This window comes from Phyllobates terribilis, unplaced genomic scaffold (genome assembly GCF_046119375.1).
Source record: "Phyllobates terribilis strain yellow unplaced genomic scaffold, ASM4611937v1 Scaffold_1__5_contigs__length_1240528914, whole genome shotgun sequence".
Lineage (NCBI taxonomy): Eukaryota > Metazoa > Chordata > Amphibia > Anura > Dendrobatidae > Phyllobates > Phyllobates terribilis.
Window position 1 is genome coordinate 734,150,806 of NW_027362761.1, and position 19,053 is coordinate 734,169,858.

At 43.9% G+C, this 19,053-nt stretch overlaps 1 protein-coding gene across 1 annotated transcript in view; it reads left to right on the forward strand.

The window, feature by feature from the left end:
• FKBP8 (FKBP prolyl isomerase 8) overlaps positions 1–16,972 on the forward strand; it is a 65,298-nt gene extending 48,326 nt beyond the window's left edge. The window contains exons 7-8 of the mRNA XM_073686381.1: positions 10,405–10,536; positions 15,270–16,972. Coding sequence (XP_073542482.1) covers positions 10,405–10,536; positions 15,270–15,356 — 219 coding nt within the window. The 3' untranslated portion in view covers positions 15,357–16,972. The remainder of the gene's footprint in view (positions 1–10,404; positions 10,537–15,269) is intronic.
• Positions 16,973–19,053: the final 2,081 nt, after the last annotated feature.

A 19,053-nucleotide genomic window follows, 5' to 3' on the forward strand; every position in this document is an offset into this window, starting at 1 on the left:
AATAAGGTACTTAACACAAAATGAATGACTTCTAAGGCTAGCTTCACATGACCATATAGTGGCTGTATTTTACAGTTTGTGTTATGGCCACAATTGCCAGCCTGACCGAGGTCTATTGACTTGACGTAACAGGGTCATATATGCTCATGGGCTTATGGTTGTGTGAATCTTGGCAAAAAATGACTATAACTGGAAGTACAATACATTCTAAAGTTTTATTAATCCAGGTTAAGAGCAGAAAGAAGTATGTGCAGATATTTGCAACCTATTTCTTGTATTACTGAAATGCATCTGCTATGAAAATAAAGTGGCTTTATTAAAAAAAAAAAAAAAGGTCCTATTATTTTGGGTCGTCTACAGCTCCTATGCATCTCCAGTGGTGTAATTCACTACAAGAGCAGGTAGTTACCCATAATGTCCAAAACAGCACTGCACCACTACCCCAACTCGCTTTTCGCGTCATTCGCTTCCTTCCTGCTCTTATATAACTGATATGTCTGCCAGAAACACATACTGCTTACTTTATTTATGGGATAAAAGGAGTAAGAGAGTGATAATTCCATTTGGAAATATAATCCTGAGATAATTTTGATTATATATATAATATATATAATTCTCTCTCTTTCTCTCTCTCTCTTTTTCTCTCTCTCTCTCTCTTTCTCTCTTTCTCTTTCTCTCTTTCTCTTTCTCTCTTTCTCTCTCTCTTTCTCTCTTTCTCTCTTTCTCTCTCTCTCTCTTTCTCTCTCTCTCTCTTTCTCTCTCTCTCTCTTTCTCTCTCTTTCTCTTTCTCTCTCTTTCTCTCTCTTTCTCTTTCTCTCTCTCTCTTTCTCTCTCTCTCTCTTTCTCTCTCTCTCTCTTTCTCTCTCTCTTCTCTCTCTTTCTCTCTCTCTTTCTCTCTCTTTCTCTTTCTCTCTCTTTCTCTCTCTCTCTTCTCTCTCTCTCTCTTTCTCTCTCTCTCCTCTTCTCTCTCTCTCTCTCTTCTCTCGCTCTCCTCTCCTTCTCTCGCTCTCTTCTCTCGCTCTCCTTCTCTCGCTCTCCTTCTCTCGCTCTCCTTCTCTCGCTCTCCTTCTCTCGCTCTCCTTCTCTCGCTCTCCTTCTCTCGCTCTCCTTCTCTCGCTCTCCTTCTCTCGCTCTCCTTCTCTCGCTCTCCTTCTCTCGCTCTCCTTCTCTCGCTCTCCTTCTCTCGCTCTCCTTCTCTCGCTCTCCTTCTCTCGCTCTCCTTCTCTCGCTCTCCTTCTCTCGCTCTCCTTCTCTCGCTCTCCTTCTCTCGCTCTCCTTCTCTCGCTCTCCTTCTCTCGCTCTCCTTCTCTCGCTCTCCTTCTCTCGCTCTCCTTCTCTCGCTCTCTAATTTCCAAATGGAATATATATCTAAGAATTGGGCAGGATCACCCCAACCCCATATATTAATCACCAACCATATGCCATAATATATTTCTGTGTAATGACCCTTTTGATATTTGTATTTAGAGGCAGTTACTGAATACTGCATTAGAGATAACCTTGTCCAAGTCCCTGTCATCACCTTTTCCACCAGTGACTATATTTTATAACCTCGCTATCTGTTTTTAATGTATTGAAATAAGTTTGTAATTTTTATTTGAAGTTTCTTGGACTCTTACGTTTTCCCTTCTTGTGTATGGCCCTCAGTGGTGGCTTCTATGTAGCAATTAGACCATGAAGGCCTGCTTCTCGCATCCTCCTTTGGACAGTTCATGTTGAGATGTGTCTGCTGCTTGTCAGTGCATCATTTGTGGTTTATCTGAGGTGCTGTCAATTTGCGGTTTCTCAGGCTGCCTGATGAACTTATCTTCTGCAGCAGAAGTACTTCTCGGTCTTCTTTTCCTTGGGTTGTCTTCATGAGAACCAATGTCATCATAGCAATAGATGGTTTTCATGACTTTACTTAAGGATACCTTCAAGGTGCTAGCAATTTTAAAGTAATGATGGATTGTTGTTGCTCATTACTTAGCTGAGTGGTTACTGCCTTATTTTGGCTTAGATCAGTTGGGGAGTAAGGCTGTGTGCCCACGATGCAGATTTAATGCTGTGGAAATTTCCGCTGCGGATTATCATTGTGGAAAAATCCGCAGCACAACCAATTTGTGCGCGATTCTGCGGCGAAATCGTGCCCATTGACTTGCATTGAACCGCATAATATCCACATGTATACATGCAGATGTTATGCGGTTCAATGCGCGGATGGTACCCTGCTCTGGAGAAAAGGAGACTCTCCTCTAACCTGGGTACCATGGTACCTGTAGTTAAAAAAGAATTATAAAGTAAAAAATAAAAAAAAAATATTCATACTCCCCTCTCCAGCGGCCCCCAGTCTCCTCCCGGCCGCGTCGTCTCTCCTCGGCGTTCCGCGGTGTACTGGCAGGACCTGCGGTGACGTCATTTAGTCAGCTGATGGTCACGCGACCGCTGACGTCAGCGGTCAGGTGATGGTCGCGTGACCATCAGCTGTCTAAATGACATCACCTGACCGCTGACGTCAGCGGTCGCGTGACCATCAGCTGACTAAATGACGTCACCGCAGGTCCTGCCAGTACACCGCGGAACGCCGAGGAGAGACGACGCTGCCGGGAGGAGACCGGGGGCCGCCGGAGAGGTGAATATAAGGTTTTTTATTTCTTTAAACTTTTTAACCTCTTAAGGACCCTGGGATTTTCCGTTTTTGCTTTTTTGTTTTTTGCTCCCCTTGTTCCCAGAGCTATAGCGTTTTTATTTTTCTGTCAATATGACCGTGTGAGGGCTTATTTTTTGCAGGACGAGTTGTACTTTTGAACGACTTTACTGGTTTTATCATATCGTGTACGGAAAAACGGGAAAAAAATTCCAAGTGCGGTGAAATTGCAACAAAACGTGCCATACCACAGATGTGTTTTTTTTTTTTAATTTATTTATTTATTTTTTTTATTTTGAATGGGGCGAAAGGGGGATGATTTAAACTTTTTTTTTTTTTTATATATATTTTTAAAAACATTTTTTTACACTTTCTGCATGCTTCTATAGTCGCCATAGGAGACTAGAAGCAGCAATTACCTGATCGCCTCTGCTACATAGAGGTGATGAACAGATCACCTCTATGTAGCAGAAATGCTCCTGTACTATGAGCGCCGACCACTAGGTGGCGCTCATAGTAATCTTTACATGACAACCACTGGGGTCAGCTGCAGACCCAGGGTTGTCATGCCCACGCATCGGTGACCCGCGATCATGTGACGGGGTCACCGATGGGCGGGGTAAGTGATGCTCTTCTGGCGCGGTGATGTTAAATGCCGCTGTCTGAGATTTACAGCTGCATTTAACATGTTAACAGCCGCAGGTGGATCACGATTCCACCCACTGCTGTTGTAGGCACATGTCAGCTGAAATGTGCCCGGTTCAGTGTGGGCTCAGCGCCGGAGCCCGCGCTGAACAGGGGGTGACAGCCTGGTGCGTACTATTACGCCCCAGGCTGTAAAGGGGTTAATTTTTTTTTTTTTTTTTTTTACTTTAGATGCAGCATTTGATAGTAGAAATTTCCTCTAAGTTGGTCACACACTATAAGTCCATGCCGGTTGCATGGATTTATATTGTGTGACCAACTTGTCAAGCACTTTCCAAGTGATGCTAAAATCGCTTGGAAAAAAACCCAAAACGCATGCATAAACGTGTGTAAAATCCGCATGCGTTTTTTCTGCCAAGGAGATGCAGAAATGCTCAAGAAATGTCTGCATCGTGGGCACATAGCCTAAGGCTCAGCGCTGTAGAGATCTGTGTCCCAGCACTGCCTCTGCTAAACACACCTGATGGTCACAAATAGTGTTGAGTGAATTTGTTCGGCATTTCAAACTCGTGTTTGGGGTTCCGGCTTGTTCGTGCCAAAAAATCGTCTCCGCCCAGGAACATCCCTGCTCTGCCACGCTGTCACGCAGATAGCATCTCGGTGTTATCTGCGTACGATTGCAGCGATACCAAACGTCCAGGTTTTTTAAATTATTTTAGTAGTGGGAAAAAAAATCAAAAGTTTGCAAAAAAAACTATTTGAGGGGTTGTTTCTCCGTTTTCTGAGACCTGTAACATATACATTTTTCAGTTGGAGCTGTGTGATGGCTTATTTTTTGTGGGGTGAGATGATGTTTTTATTGATAACATTTTGGGATAAATATCACATTTTGATAACTTGTTAAAGCATTTTTTTTGGTATTGCAGCGACCAAAAAAACCCAGTTTTGGCGTTCTTGAATTTTTTTTGTGTACGGTGTTTACTGATCGAGTTAATTATTTTTATAACTTGATTATTTTTTTTTGTGAACGCGTTGATGCCACATATGTATTTTTTTTTTTATTCTCTTTATTTTTATTGGGGGAAAAGCGGGGTGATTTGATCTATGGGTCTTGAAGCTGCATCACCTGCCCAGTATGGGGCAGGCTCATGTTGTGGAGGGGAAATACCGTATATTCCGGCGTATAAGACGACTTTTGAAGACTGAAAAATCTTCTGTCTAGTCTGGGGTCGTCTTATACGCCGGTAATGCTTTTGAACTTTCAGAAATTGATATGCGGGGATACTCTGGGGGTGTTAATAAGCTGCCGTGGCCGTATCCCTGCCATGTCGGAGTTAATATAAGGTGGAGGGAGTTAAAATACGGCGGCGGTAGGTCCAGACAGTCAGCGCTTCTGTGCTGAAACTGACACATCGCTGCGTATTCCCAGCTCCGGACACAGCGCAGGACTTCTGTGCCGACAGCTTTCACTTGTCACAGAAGCGCTGCGCTGTGTCCGGAGCAGGGAAGTTCGCATCGCTTCTGTGACAATATATGAAAAGCCGGCAATTCAGCAGCGGCATAAGCCGGCACCCGACAATTTAGAATAGAAAGAATAGAGCTTCACACATAGATTAGATAGATAGAAACATGTCAGTCACATATATATGAAGTACAGTGACAGTATTGCTTACTGTACTTGTCATTTAGTGTAAAGGATTTATTAAAACAAATAATAGTGTTTTCATGCACCGTCTCTTTAAAAAAGCCGGCCGGCAATTCAGCAGCGGTACCCGACAATTTATAACAGACAGATAGAGCATCACACATAGATTAGATAGATAGAAACATGTCAGTCACATATATATGAAGTACAGTGATAGTGTTGGTTACTGTACTTGTCATCTAGTGTTAAAATAAAGGATTTATTTAAAAAAAAATTGGCGTGGGGTTCCCCTTAATTTTAGGCTCTAGCGGAGGTTAAGCAGACGGCTGGGGCAGATGTTTGAAGCCTGGGAAGGGGGTAATACCCACGGAGCTTCCCAGGCTACTAATATCAGCCCCCAGCTGAATACCTAGCCTTTACTAGCTATTAAAATGGGGGACCCCCCAAAAAAAATGACGTGGGGTCCCCCCTAATTTAATAGCTAGCAAAGGCTAGGCAGACAGCTGGGGGCTGATATTAATAGCCCAGGAAGGGAGCCATGAATATTGGCCCCCTCCCAGGCTAGAAACACCAGCCGTCAGCCGCCCCAGAAATGGCGCATCCATAGGATGCACCAATTCTGGCACTTAGCCTCGCTCTTCCACGCTGCCCTGGTGCGGTGGCAGGGGGTAATAGGGTTGGGGTTGATGTCAGCTTATAATGCCAGCTGACATCAAGCCCAGGTTAGTAATGGAGAGGCGTCTATAAGACACCCCCATTACTAACCCCATAGTCAAAGTTAAAAAAAACACAAACACCCAGAATAAAGTCCTTTAATTGAAATAAAGACACAATTCTTTATTGTTCTAAATTAAACCATACTTACCGTCACGCCCATTCCAGCTGAAGCCAACGATCTCCTGCAATAAAAGAAAAATAATAAACCAACATCATCCTTACCTTTCCATGGTTCCCAGGACAGCTCCAGCTCTGCTACATCGAGATGACAGGCTGGACCGCAGCAGAACGCCGCCATCCAGCCTGTCATCCCGCAGACACTGAGAAGTGCAGGCATGCTTGCGCTCCTCAGTGTCTCGCTGTGACGGCATCCAGATGAGCCGACAATGAACTCAGCTCACCTCCTGGACGTCCGTCACTGACAGCGTGGGAAACTTCTACTGCGCATGCGGGGAGCAGGAGAATTTTCCCACGCTGTCAGTGACGTGAATGAGGTGAGCCGAGTTCATTGGACATGACCTCCGCTCATCTGGATGCCGTCACAGTCAGACACTGAGGAGCACAAGTATGCCTGCGCTTCTCAGTGTCTGCGGGATGACAGGCTGGATGGCAGCGTTCTGCTGCGGTCCAGCCTGTCATGTGAATGTAGCAGAGCTGGACCGGTCCTGGGAACCATGGAAAGGTAAGGATGAGGTTGCTTTATTATTTTACTTTTATTGCAGGAGATCGTTGGCTTCAGCTGGAATGGGCGTGACGGTAAGTATGGTTTAATTTAGAACATTAAAAAATTGTGTCTTTATTTCAATTAAAGGACTTTATTCTGGGTGTTGTGTTTTTTTTAATTACTTTACTAGAAATTCATGGTGGTCATGTCTAATATTGGCGTGACCCCATGAATTTCGGGCTTAGGGCCAGCTGATAATGCCAAGCTGGCCCTAACCCCTTTATTACCCAGTGAGCCACCGCACCAGGGCCCTGGATGAGTTGGGTACAGCGCCAGAAGATGGCGCTTCTATGAACGCGCCATTTTCCGGGGTGGCTGCGGACTGCAATTTGCAGCGGGGGGGGCCCAGAAAGCTTGGGTCTCCCTGCGCTGCAGATTCCAGCCCCCAGCTGCCTAGTTGTACCTGGCTGGACACAAAAATAGGGCGAAGCCCCACGTCTTTTTTTTTTAATTATTTCATGAAATAATTAAGAAAAAAAGGGCTTCCCTATATTGTTGTGTCCGGCCAGGTACAAATAGGCAGCTGGTGGTTGGGGGCAGCCCGTTCCTGCCTGCTGTACCTGGCTGGACACAAAAATATGGCGAAGCCCACGTCAACATTTTTGGGAAAAATTAATTACAAAATTAATAATAATTTAGGGACTGCATCTTTATTAACCCCTCAATTGTCATTTAGTGTTAAAATAAAGGATTTTTTAAAAAGAAAATTGGCGTGGGATCCACCATCATTATAGTCTCTAGCGGAGGTTAAGCAGACGGCTGGGGCAGATGTTTGAAGTCTGGGAAGGGGGTAATACCCACGGAGCTTCCCAGGCTACTAATATCAGCCCCCAGCTGAATACCTAGCCTTTACTAGCTATTAGAATGGGGGACCCCCCCAAAAAATGATGTGGGGTCCCCCCTATTTTAATATGTTTATGAGTGACCGTTTTCCTGCTATATACCTGCATGTCATAAGAATTTAAATTAAAAAAGGACCATGTTAAATTCAAATCTGTTTTTTTTTAATTTTTACCGGTGTTTGGTATGTGTTGGAAAAGGGGTAGTCTTATACGGTGAATATATCCTAAACTCTATATTTTAACAGGAAAGTAGGGGGGTCGTCTTATACACCAGGTCGTCTTATACGCCGGAATATACGGTATGTTCCTTTGTGGTTTTGCTGGCTTCATTCTGAATCTACAATGTGCACACTCCAATAAGAACAAAGAGTACCATTGCATGAACGGTTGTGTCCAAACTTGTGACCAGTACTCTAGGTCTGCATAGGAGCTGTATACACATTTTTAATGAAGACCTATTGCAGAGTTGCTTCACTATTTCTTTTTGGATGCAATTTGATCTGGTTGCAAAGGTTGTCACATCCTACGTGTATACTGTACACCTCCCATTTTATTTTTTTTAGTTACAGGGCTCTATGGTGAAGATCTGCTTTGCTGTTAGGTAGGGCCCTCCACCATCTTATTTAAGAGATCTGGTTTTTGTTTCTATGTCTGGGGAACTGAAAAGAGGAGAACATAGTAAACTAATGCTGGGCTGCAGGGTCATAGAAGGTATCACCATACCCATCTCTGCTAGGAAGCAGCACCGAAAAGGTGATACGGTGCAGTCTGCTACTCCATGTTTTTAGGAGTCCTGGATTGTGTGTCACGTCGTTTGGGGCAGTCTATGGGCTGCGATTCCCCTTCCTATATTTCTCTTAGGGCAGAAGGATCATACATACTCTCCAATTTAAGAGGTCTGTCCTACTCGTCTTCTGTCTTGACGTGAAATAGCATGTAAGGCTCATAGCAGAGCGGTTGGCTGCTGCCACTAGGGGGAGCTTACTGCAGGGTAGAGGGAACCTGTGAGCGGATTAATGCTGCCCGAACAACCGGCAGCCAGAATTAAACACTAGCTGCATTATTGTATCCAGGTAAACTTTGTTCTGGAGCGTTGCAGTGCTTCAGAGAAAATATACTGTAAAAAGTCAGCCAGGTGCTATGTGTCGGATGACTAGTCCGAAGCGGGTCCCCCTTCTCCCCCGCCCCCCTGGCTGACAGGTCTCTCCCTAAAAACGTATAGTAGAGAACAGTGTGAACTAGCAATATGCAGCCAGTGGTTCAGGAGCATGAGTCAGATGGCCGGTTCCCGTTCATTTCCATTGCTCCCATTGACATCAGACAGAGCTGTTTATATTAATGAATTGTGCTCAGCTCTTTAGCCTTCTGGCAGCCCAAATTTTATTATTTATTAATCTCTATAATGATGTGTCCACTGTTATTGGGTGGAGGCACATTTCTGCAACAGTTAAGGGGATTTGATCTGATGGTGCTGTTAAGATGTGGACACATTTTTAGGGGGGGGGTGTTTAATTAAATGCATGTATTTTGGGCTAAAAATATATTTTTGCTGTTGGCGTTCTTTTTATTTATTTTTTTTTTTGCATCGGTTATCTTTTATAGGCTCTGTGTTGCACTGTCTATTACTGGCTGCAGAGTAACTAAGTGCCCCTCATACACATTAAAGGAATGCCAATATCAATGGGTTCAGCGAACAGTCTTGTATGTGTGGGGGCGCCGGCTGACGGATGGTCGGGAGAGATGTCGATCAGGCATGTCCAATTTTTGGACTGCTGATCACATTGTTCTTCCTGAGATAAGCTGACATGTTAGTCTGGGGCATTCTCCTAAAGAACACTGGAGCACTCAGCTGAACAAGCGCTCCGTTATATGGGAGACTCGTCTGAGATGACTGCATTGTTCGGCCATCTAATGTATAGGGCCAGCCTAAGAATCAGTCAGCTAGCTTTCACAGTGTGTTTGTAAGGCTAAGTGCTTCGCAGCATTTCTGCATCTCCCTGGCAGAAAAAACGCGTGCGGATTGTCCGTGCGGATTGTCTGTGCATTTTTCCTGCCAGGTAGAAGCGTTTTGTCAAGCGTTTTAGCTTGCAATTTCGCATGCGGGTTGTCAAGCGCTTTCCAAGCGATTTTAGCATCACAGGAAAGTGCTTGACAACTTGGTCACACTATATAAATCCATGCAAACGGGATGGATTTATGTTGTGTGACCAAGTTACGATGCTGCAAATGCAACATCAATAGTAAAAAAAATAAATCGAATAAAATGGTGAAAAAAAACAAACAAAAAAACATTATACTCACCTTGCGATGGCCCCCGGTCTCCTTCTCTGATGCGTCCGGCGTCTTCGGCGGCTCGCAGTGCTCTAAAAAGGACCTTCCATGACGTCATTTAGTCATGTGACAGGTCACGCAACGGCCGACGTCAGCGACCGTGTGACCTGTCACATGACTAAATGACGTCATGGAAGGTCCTTTTACCACCGCGAGCAGCCGAAGAGTATATGTTTTTTTTTATAATTTTATTCTTTAATTACAGGTTCTATGGTACCCGGGTCTGGAGGAGAGTCTCCTCTTCTCCAGACCCGGGTACAATCCGCACATTGAATCGCATAACATCCGCATGTATACTTGTATGCATGCGGATGTTATGCGGTTCAATGCAAGTCAATGGCGGCGATTTCGCTGCGATTCCGCAAAATAATTGGTAGTGCTGTGTTTTTTTCTGCAATGATAATCCACAGTGGAAATTTCTGCAGCATGTGCACAGCACACGCGGATTATCATTGGGGAACATGGCAGACAACTTAACATGCGTTTTTAATGCGGAAATGCTGCCTCAGAAACGCATTAAATCTGCATCGTGGGCACACAGCCTAACTCCTCTGCCTTTTTCTGAACTTCTCTCAGCTGTTATATGGCCACAGACCCCATCAAAGGAGAGCTGAGCTTTTATGTGGTCATAAATCAGCTGATAAGAGCTCAGTAAAGTCAGTCAAGTTACAGACTGTCAGAACAAGCTCACTTATGGATTCTTAGATAACTCCTTCTGCAGCTAGCAATACACAGTACAGTACAGTATAGACAGGGGCTATAGAAGGCAAATTGTGTCATATTTGTATTGAAACACGATTGCGAAAAAAAAACGCTTGTGAATACATCCTTACTGATCAGTGCTGATGTTTTCTAATCTATTGATCCTTGACAGACCATCCATGCTGAGCTCTCTAAGCTGGTGAAAAAACATACAGACCAGAAGAATGTAGAGACTGCTATGTACAAGAAGATGCTGGGAAATGTGAGCACTGCATCCAGCAAGCCAGCCAAGAAGTCGTCTTGGGTAATGAGCCACACTACCTGTTGTTGAAGTCATTATTCTCATCATGACAACCTATATTACAATTCAGGGTGGGTCCACATACACTGCTCAAAAACATAAAGGGAACACTTAAACAACAGAATATAACTCTAAGTAAATCAAACTCCTGTGAAATCAAACTGTCCACTTAGGAAGCAACACTGATTGACAATCAATTTCACATGCTGTTGTGCAAATGGAATAGACAATAGATGGAAATTATTGGCAATTATCAAGACACCCTCAGTAAAGGAGTGGTTCTGCAGGTGGGGACCACAGACCACATCTCAGTACCAATGCTTTCTGGCTGATGTTTTGGTCACTTTTGAATGTTGGTTGTGCTTTCACACTCGTGGTAGCATGAGACGGACGCTACAACCCACAGAAGTTGCTCAGGTAGTGCAGTTCATCCAGGATGACACATCAATGCAAGCTGTGGCAAGAAGGTTTGCTGTGTCTGTCAGCGTAGTGTTCAGAGGCTGGAGGCGCTACCAGGAGACAGGCGAGTACACCAGGAGATATGGAGGGGGCCTTAGGAGGGCAACAACCCAGTAGCAGGACCTCTACCTCCGCCTTTGTGCAAGGAGGAACAGGAGGAGCACTGCCAGAGCCCTGCAAAATGACCTCCAGCAGGCCACAAATGTGCATGTGTCTGCACAAACGGTTAGAAACCGACTCCATGAGGGTGGTAGGAGGGCCTGACGTCCACAGATGGGGGTTGTGCTCACAGCCCAACACCATGCAGGACGCTTGGCATTTGCCACAGAACACCAGGATTGGCAAAGTCGCCACTGGCGCCCTCTGCTCTTCACAGATGAAAGCAGGTTCACGCTGAACACATGTGACAGACGTGACAGAGTCTGGAGACGCCGTGGAGAGCGATCTGCTGCCTGCAACATCCTTCAGCATGACCGGTTTGGCAGTGGGTCAGTAATGGTGTGGGGTGGCATTTCTTTGGAGGGCCGCACAGCCCTCCATGTGCTCGCCAGAGGTAGCCTGACTGCCATTAGGTACCGAGATGAGATCCTCAGACCCCTTGTGAGACCATATGCTGGTGCGGTTGGCCCTGGGTTCCTCCTAATGCAGGACAATGCCAGACCTCATGTGGCTGGAGTGTGTCAGCAGTTCCTGCAAGATGAAGGCCTTGAGGCTATGGAATGGCCCTCCCATTCCCCAGACCTGAATCCGATTGAGCACATCTGGGACATCATGTCTCGCTCCATCCACCAACGTCACGTTGCACCACAGACTGTCCAGGAGTTGGCGGATGCTTTAGTCCAGGTCTGGGAGGAGATCCCACAGGAGACCATCCGCAACCTCATCAGGAGCATGCCCAGGCGTTGTAGGGAGGTCATACAGGCACGTGGAGGCCACACACAATACTGAGCCTCATTTTGACTTGTTTTAAGGACATTACATCAAAGTTGGATCAGCCTGTAGTGTGTTTTTCCACTTTAATTTTGGGGGTGACACCATATCCAGTCCTCCATTGGTTAATAAATTTGATTTCCATTGATGATTTTTGTGTGATTTTGTGGTCAGCACATTTAACTTTGTACAGAACAAAGTATTCAATGAGAATATTTCATTCATTCAGATCTAGGATGTGTTATTTGAGTGTTCCCTTTATTTTTTTGAGCAGTGTATATCCGTGGCATTGGGGTCAGTTTTTTTTGTAACCCTGATGCAACTCAACTGGGTCACCACTGATAGAAAAAAAAAGACGGATGGCAACTGTTGCATTTTTCCATCTACACACAGGCGCTGGGTCCTATCACAATGTTACATGAAATATTGTGATCTGGTGAGCTGGGCAGTTGGGAAAGATCCCATAGTTCCTCCATCCATTTCCACCCAGCGGTTTTGTTGGAAGCCAGATGGAAATGACTGCAGCACTGGGTATATGTTGATTGATGTAGTCATTCATACGATCTGTGGGCCCTGATGTCTGGGCATGTCTGAACTTTCCTATTCCTCCTGAAATGCCAATTCTGGAACATCTTTTCTTGACTCTGTGTTGTGCTGCTATTCCTCCTGGAAATGAATGAATCCTGCATTACAAGCTGTCCAATCAGTGCTGGCAAAGTTGCTCTGTGCAGGGAAAGGGTAACACCTCGTTGCCAATTTATTCATGAGAAATAATGGGAACAGCACAAAATTACAGACTTAATACTTCAGAATTGTTATTTCACAGAGTATACCAGGATTTACGAAAGTGGACATAGCAGGAGAGGCGACAGCACCTTTTTAAAGAGGACTATAAAAATGATCACTAAATGAAAAGACCCAGATCTCTGGAACTGTATGGCGGACTTGCAAAAAGGGTTTTCTCTCCTAATAATTCTTGTTTGAGAAATGTTTGACCCCTTGGGGCCTCATGGATTCACTGGCTGTGTTTGTGGGGGACTATGAAGAGGAGCCACCTAGCTTCCCAGAATGAGCGGTCACAGTGCTGAAAGTTTACTGCAGCTGGTATGTGACTAGTGTGGCAGGTTCTTCTCCATCCTCATGAGCTGCACAGGATGCCGAGATTCCTACTGTATTTATAATGTTGCTGCACACATACCAGCCAATGGGCTATGGCTGAGCTTCGTAACGTCCCCCATTCCACGTGTATGTACAGTAGGTGCACTCCCACTCACATTCTTGTCATATGAAGCATTTGGTAGCATTCCTTCTAGAAATCTCAGCAATGATCCTCTTTACTGTGACTAGATTTAGCATGTTACTCATAGGAGCATATTAATGTGTCTATATGTTCCATGGATATGGGTTAGATTAGGTAGTCATTTACCTATTCTTCTTTACCCAATTTGTTTATTAGCATACAAGGGGTATTGTTTTTCCTCGTGGAGAGTAACATGCCAAGCCTGGCATGTCAGAGTGAGGAGGTTTATAAGCCGTGCAATGCTCCTCTGGGAAATTAAATATGCAAATAGCCTCTTCAGAGAGGAAGAGGACTAGAACTCTAGTGCCACCTATTGGAAGTGGCAATCCTGCAAGTTAATACTGACCCTTTAACGAGGCTTGCCACATGACTTAAAATGAAAGCCAAACCAGAATCTGTTTGCAGACACGGTGTTTATCAGCATGTAAATTTGACCAACTCCATCTTTAAAGGGGGTTATACCAACAGTACCACGCCTCAGCGATTGGCTGGTATTACAGGGGGGGTAGCTTAAGGGGTCCCTCATTTCTCCTGCAGTGGTTGGGTAATGCATTATCTGAATAGATTGACCTTAGGCAATAAATATTGTTGGAACATCAGACATAATCCAAAGCCCAAAATAAAATTCATACTTGAATACATTTTTAGTAGCAATAATTAGTTGACTAATGTTTTTTTACAATTTTTGGAAATATAGCAGAATTTTATTAGAATGAGCCATGCTTTAGTGTAGCTACAGTTTCTAGGTGCAGAGTTTGGGTATTGCTTGCTGTGACCAGATCTATACCCGTATGGTAACATTACCTGGTTTTGACTCCTTGATGATCACTCAGGACTGAGATACTGTCCTGTTCCTGCTGTAGAACCCTCAGGACTTAGTTGTAGCTACACTTATGGACATGTGTTAGTGAACATTTCTATTTCTCATGAAATGCCAGTTCTGGACCATCTTTCAGCACTTGGACATTTTTGGAGAAGTAAATGGGTTACTTTGGACATTTAGGACAATGTGGAGGTTTACAGGAAAGAAGTGATCTAAAGAAGACTGCGCGGTCACACGGTATAGACAGAGCTGGTGGTTGGAGTTATATCGCCATCTGCTGTCCCTCCAGCATTACTGCAGCTATTCCTGTAACTCCAAACACCAGGTTTGTACCGTGTGCTTTTGCTGGCCCCAGGACCTAAACAGCTGATCTGTGTGTCAGATTCCCATTGATAGATTAATGAGTTATTCTAAGGATATTAAATTCAAAATGTAGATTCAAACCTTTATTCTGTCATGATTAAAAACACATACATTTCCAGTGCTGTGGACATAAGCGGAGCTTATACATTTTGGGTGTGTCCACCCTTATGCTGGTCCGACATTCGCTTGATTTGAACTCAACAGCATAAGGGCTTGTGCAGATGACCACATTATTAATCCAAATGCAATCTGACAAAACATCTCATCACACTCGTTCTAATGTTAGTCTATGGGGCCTTTCACATGTTCGATTTTCCTCTTTCCTTGGACAGTGACTGTCCAAGGAAAAAATCACTGCATGCCCGAGTTGGATCACGTATTCGGATCACACTAAGCCATGCAACTCAATGAGTGCGTGTAAAACATTAGACTGCACTCTGATGTCATCTGAGTGCAGTGATTTCTGTGCACTCACAGAATGGAAAAGATGGAGACATTTTTTTTTTTTCTCTATTTATTCTTATCCGAGAGAATCGGATGACACTGTGCAAATGATACTCTGATCAGAGTGTGATCAACCAGCCTATTCTCTTGGATGATAGAATCTATGGTCGTCTGATCCTAGCCTAATAGGCATATATTAGACTGTCAAGTTCAGGTCCAGTCTGTGCATCACGGTCCATACTCAGAGAAACAAAAACCCAATGACGTTCTATTATTTCACATGTGAATGTACCCTAAAGGGGTTTTAAATTTTACAGCCAAATCCGTTCTTGTCTTGAAATTGTGATTTGTTGTCTGTACTAATGGATCGTATCTTTTTGTTCTGATTTGCTAAAATAATTGTTTTCTTTTCCACAGTCTATTTCCTGGAAGTGGCTTTTTGGCGCCACAGCCATAGCAATAGGAGGTGTTGCCCTTTCTGTTGTAATAGCTGCCCGCAATTAAGCTGGCATTATTTGATTACGAGGACTGAAGCCATTTTCTGTACTGCAAAGATCTGGACGCCTCAACAATTCTCCCACCTTCACTCTGAAAGAAGTTTTGTGTAAGGTGCCGTGTACAATCGATAAAGATATTTAGTGATATTTCTGACAATATTTTTCTGAGCAGATAATTTGTCCCGTCAATCAGCGCACCCTTATCACGGAGTCCTGTAATCGTGGGATGTGACAGTGCAATGATTTGAGCTCCATTCATGCAGTGCTTGATGTACGGTATATGGATCATGAGAATGTTCTTGTTCTGTATATTTATTGAAATGTTTATTCCAAAATGTTCAGAGGATTGTTTGGGCCAAAGACTGCCAGGTCTGTACCTTCCACAGGAGCCGAGCTCCTTCCAACGCTCTGACGGGCCGAGCCGCTGCACATCGTACGGCGTCTTCACAGCTAGTCGTTTTAGTAGATGTTGCACAGTGGTGGAAATAGAAGACACCGCAAGTTACCTGCTGGAGCTCCGGGAAATCTACGAGTCCCAGCAAATAGTGTTCTCTGTATATTCAAGCTTACTTTAATGACAAAAGAAAGATGTATATTTATTAAAGAGTTTAAGAATGGTCCTAAATCTGCAGGTGCTCACCCATCTTGGCATCAAAGTGGTACATGTGAAAGGAGGAAACGCTTATAAAATGACTACTTTCACTTTTTTGTTTTAATCCACTCTCGGCTTTAAAAAGAGCATAAAACTGCATCAAAATGGCATGTGGAAGCACCCTGGTCACTTGTCTCTGCTGATAACTTTAATGGGACCATTCCCTCCAAGCTGCTAGTAAGCTGTGTGGGACCACATTGTAGTTAACCTCGTTCTGCATTCTTTGTAGTTGTTGCTTTACAGAACTAGACATTGACAAATTAATCTAAATTAATTAACAAATTAATATAAACTCCTATTGTTGAACCTTTAATCCAAACATAAATGATTAAATCAAGGTTAGACATTAGATTTACACTACAATATACTGCCAATAGGTGACCCTTATAGGGATCTTCTAGCCCCCCATCAGGAGGTAAGTGGGGCTGGTGGTGTCACATTTGCAGACATGTGCCAGCTCTACTAGAGCTGATTAGTGTCGCCTTCTCTCCTAATTCCAGCCTTCAGAATAGGGTAGGTGCGCGTGAGTCAGCGGATATCTGTAGGTGTGACGGCACCGGCCGTCTGATACGGAAGTGAGCAGAGCCCAACTGCCCCTCTCTGTAGGATCTTAGCTGTGCTCTGCTATCGAATGACTGAGCAGTGAGTTTCCTTGGCAATATATCCAATGATCTTGCAGAAGACTCCTCACCAGCAGGGCTGCTTAGTCATACCAAGAAGTAGGCATTGATTTTATAGCTCCTGAGATGGTTAATAGAGACCAAGTTCTGAGAGGTCTCCTAGGCCAGTTTTCCAGAAGTGCTACATTGCCTGGAGCTAATAAGTGATATTTGGGAATTGACCCTGCTGATTGTTGGTATGTACCATTATGAAGACCATTTTAGAGATCAGATTATATATGTTAATTGAGTTAAAATATTATATTGCTTTCATTTTACAGTTTAATAAATCTGATTCCATTGTTTAATTTATTCATGGTCTGTGCAATTGCATTGTGAGACATCTAAATGAAATTGTGGAAATATCTTCTGGGAATGTTGTGAGGAAAAAAAATGGTTTAATAGTCCTGCGTCTCTTTAATTCTGAGGATTGGTAGGGGTCTAACGGCCAGACCCCTCTCCATGATCAACAATTGACGCGTAGTCCTAGAAAAAGCTGTAACCTGATTAGTAAACCTGCACGCACGTAGATCAAAAAATATATTCTTCATTCCTGCCTAGAAAAAAACTGGCCTATATACTAGAATATATAATGAATTCTGCCATTTGTATGGTTTCAGTTCCTCTGCTGGAATGAATATGACCACGTGTAAAGAGGTCCTGTGTCAGATCTATAGTGGTCCGCTTTTGTTCTTTTATTCCCGCTGCTACTTGGAGTATTCCATTTTTATAAATCCACTATACAATCCAGAGGCATAGGTCTTTTTACTTGGTTCTAATTGTTAAGGTCTGTACCAAAGGGGTGTCGCTCACAGGGCAATAAGACACACCCCAAATAATGCTGCGAGCCACACCCTCTTGGTAAAAATTGGCCCCAAATAAAAGGGACCATATCTCTGGAACCGTATGGTGGATTTTGATAAAAACAACAACTAACAGCATATACTAAAGTGGGAATAAAATAAGAATAACATTTTGCCACTTTTGACCTGGTGTCCGGTCCTTTTTAAAGCACCACTTCAGAGTGTTGTGTTTTTTTTTATTATTTCCGCACTGGAGAGCTGCCATTAATGTAAGTTTCCTGCCACTAGTATTGTGCTTACCAGCCACAGTCTTCAGCTGTTCCCAGCGCCGCTCGGTCCCGTGCCGCCATCTTGCGACCACTACTCCTGACTGACCGGAGGTCCAAGGTAACAGTCACAAGTTCTCAATGTCAGTCTATAAGAGACTCATTCGGGCTCTCATAGACTTATGTTGAGTAGTGACGTCCAGATTTCCAAGCAAACACTTAAAGGGAATCTGTCACCCCCTGGGACTTCTCAGACCTCTACTATGGCCATACAAGGTATAGAAATGTAAATCTATACTTGCCTGTATGGCCTATAGTAGAGGTCTGCTTGCGGTGAAATTGCTTTTTATTCCGTGAAATTTCCAATGCTTGTGCAAGTACTGCAGGGATCTTGTGTGCAGGCGCCAGGAAGTCACAGTGATTCACCAGCGCCTGCACACAAGATCCCTGCAGTACTAAGACTGCATAGTACACAGTACACGTGTGCCTTCTGTAAAAAGCGAAGTGCGTGGGATCTGGCTACAGCGACTGCTCGTCACAGGGCACTGTACCGTGCAGGGGAGGGGGGAAATATTTTAATTACCACAGTAGGCGGGGATTTCTTCCCGGCCCCGGGGATGCAAGCATCAAAAATTTCACTGAATAAAAAACATTTTCACAGCAACCAGCCCTCTAATATGAGGCATACTGGTAGAAATGTAAATCTAGACCGATCATCTGTATGCCCATATTAGAGGTCTGATAAGTCGCAGGGCTTGACAAATTGCCTTGAAGCGATCCAGCAGGTCACAACCCACAGAAGACAACCGGAGCGGCACCAGTGACAGATGAGAACGACGGCTGATATTTTTACTAGGGGCAGGGAATTTACATTAGTGACACCACTCCAGTGCTGCAATAACAAAAACAAGCCGCTGGAGTGGTGCTTTAAGGCTCCTTGAACAGGCAGTGGTTAGCTGCAAGTTCTGTAATAGCTTTTGATTTTTTTTCATTTCAGATTTGTTTTATTACTTTTGGGTGCTCCTAGCAGAATACAGGTGCCATTTAGAGTAGTAGATCTAAACATACTGAAGCTTGAATTGTAGCCCAGAGCTGTATTCAATGTTCTGCTGTTTGGCAGTGGATAAGCTTGTCAACAACACATTACAATTTAGCTGAACTCTTATAACTCATTCAATCCTTTATTAAACATGGATATGAAGACTACATTTCTAGAATGTACATCAGGGTAATCTTTTTGCAAATACAAAACGAGCAGAATGTTTGAAGGTTCAGCATTGAAAATAGCAGAATTGTGAATACAGCTCTGGAGTATAATACAAGC